At 43.0% G+C, this 1273-nt stretch overlaps 1 protein-coding gene across 1 annotated transcript in view; it reads right to left on the reverse strand.

The window, feature by feature from the left end:
• Positions 1-1273, reverse strand: part of tanc2a (tetratricopeptide repeat, ankyrin repeat and coiled-coil containing 2a) — a 37866-nt gene that overhangs the window by 19537 nt on the left and 17056 nt on the right. The window contains exon 9 of the mRNA XM_034894503.1: positions 847-918. Within this exon, the coding sequence (XP_034750394.1) occupies positions 847-918 (72 nt within the window). The remainder of the gene's footprint in view (positions 1-846; positions 919-1273) is intronic.

Below are 1273 nucleotides of genomic sequence, written 5' to 3' on the forward strand. Positions count from 1 at the left end.
ATACTGTATCTGAAGTCTCTTTTATATAGGCCTTAGTGGTCCCTAATACTGTATCTGAAGTCTCTTTTATATAGGCCTAAGTGGTCCCTAATACTGTATCTGTAATACTGAACAGTTATGACCTCATAAGGGGAAGATTCCAGATGGGCCCATTTGAGCTCTCATTTTCTCAAAGGCAGAGCCGGATACCAGGAAGGCTTGTGTTGTGTGGACGCGGAGGTGGTGTTGTCATTACTTAGAATTCGTCATGGGGGACACAGAAACCACGCCCTGTAGCTTTAAGTAAAGTAGATATCAGATACCCAAAGATTATTGCTCAAGTTCTAACAGGTGATTTTAACTTCTACCAATGTCATTTATCAGGTCAGTTTCTTTAACTCAAGTATTGCTTTAAAGTACTTTACACAAGACTGTTTTCTTTTCAGAGAGAAAGTTGCATGTGGAGGGGGCGGGGCTTTTCATGCTGATTGATGGGCTGAACGAGGCAGAGTTCCATCGGCCGGACTACGGCGACACGCTGACTTCCTTCCTGTCCCGAAACATCCAGAAGTTTCCTTCCTGGTTGAAAGTCATTACCACTGTCAGGACCAGTCAGCAGGTACACACTGCATTTAAACATAGTCCTTGACAAAGCTACCCTGTTCATCCGGTCTAATGTTTCCCACGTGGTCGCCATCTTAGTTCAGCGTGTTTAGCCTTTAGCTTATAGCACTGAACAGGAAGTACATCTGAGGTTGACGGGAATGTTTTGCGGGTATTTGGTCAGAAACAAAATGAGGAGAAGTTAGTTGTTGTGATGTTCATAAAAAACACACACACACACACTGACACAGTGACGGTGTGTACCTGCTGGTCGGTCAGTGGGTGCAGCGACGCCACAGTCACGCTGAGCAGTGGAAGAACTCTCTGGAACGATGACTGGGTGGGAAACCGCATGTTGAGCTGCAGCAAGTAGACTTCTGCTAGACTCACAGGGACCACCTACACACACACACACACACACACACACACACACATAGAAAAGTTAAAACTAACTTTAATAAATCCTTTTTATTTCATTTCAAATAATAAATACTTGATGCTTTGGATTATGATTTTGCACCCAGGAACCAATTTTAAAATCAACAAGAAAAATGACATAATCCTGTGTTGCAGAAGACTTTAAACTAGCGATTGAGACCATAAACTCAATATGAACATTTTTCCGGAAGTAAAAAATCAAGTGGGAAGTGACTCACTTTCCCCGACAGTAACACCGACAGTGTTACTGTCT

This window comes from Etheostoma cragini, chromosome 15 (assembly GCF_013103735.1).
Source record: "Etheostoma cragini isolate CJK2018 chromosome 15, CSU_Ecrag_1.0, whole genome shotgun sequence".
Taxonomy (NCBI): domain Eukaryota; kingdom Metazoa; phylum Chordata; class Actinopteri; order Perciformes; family Percidae; genus Etheostoma; species Etheostoma cragini.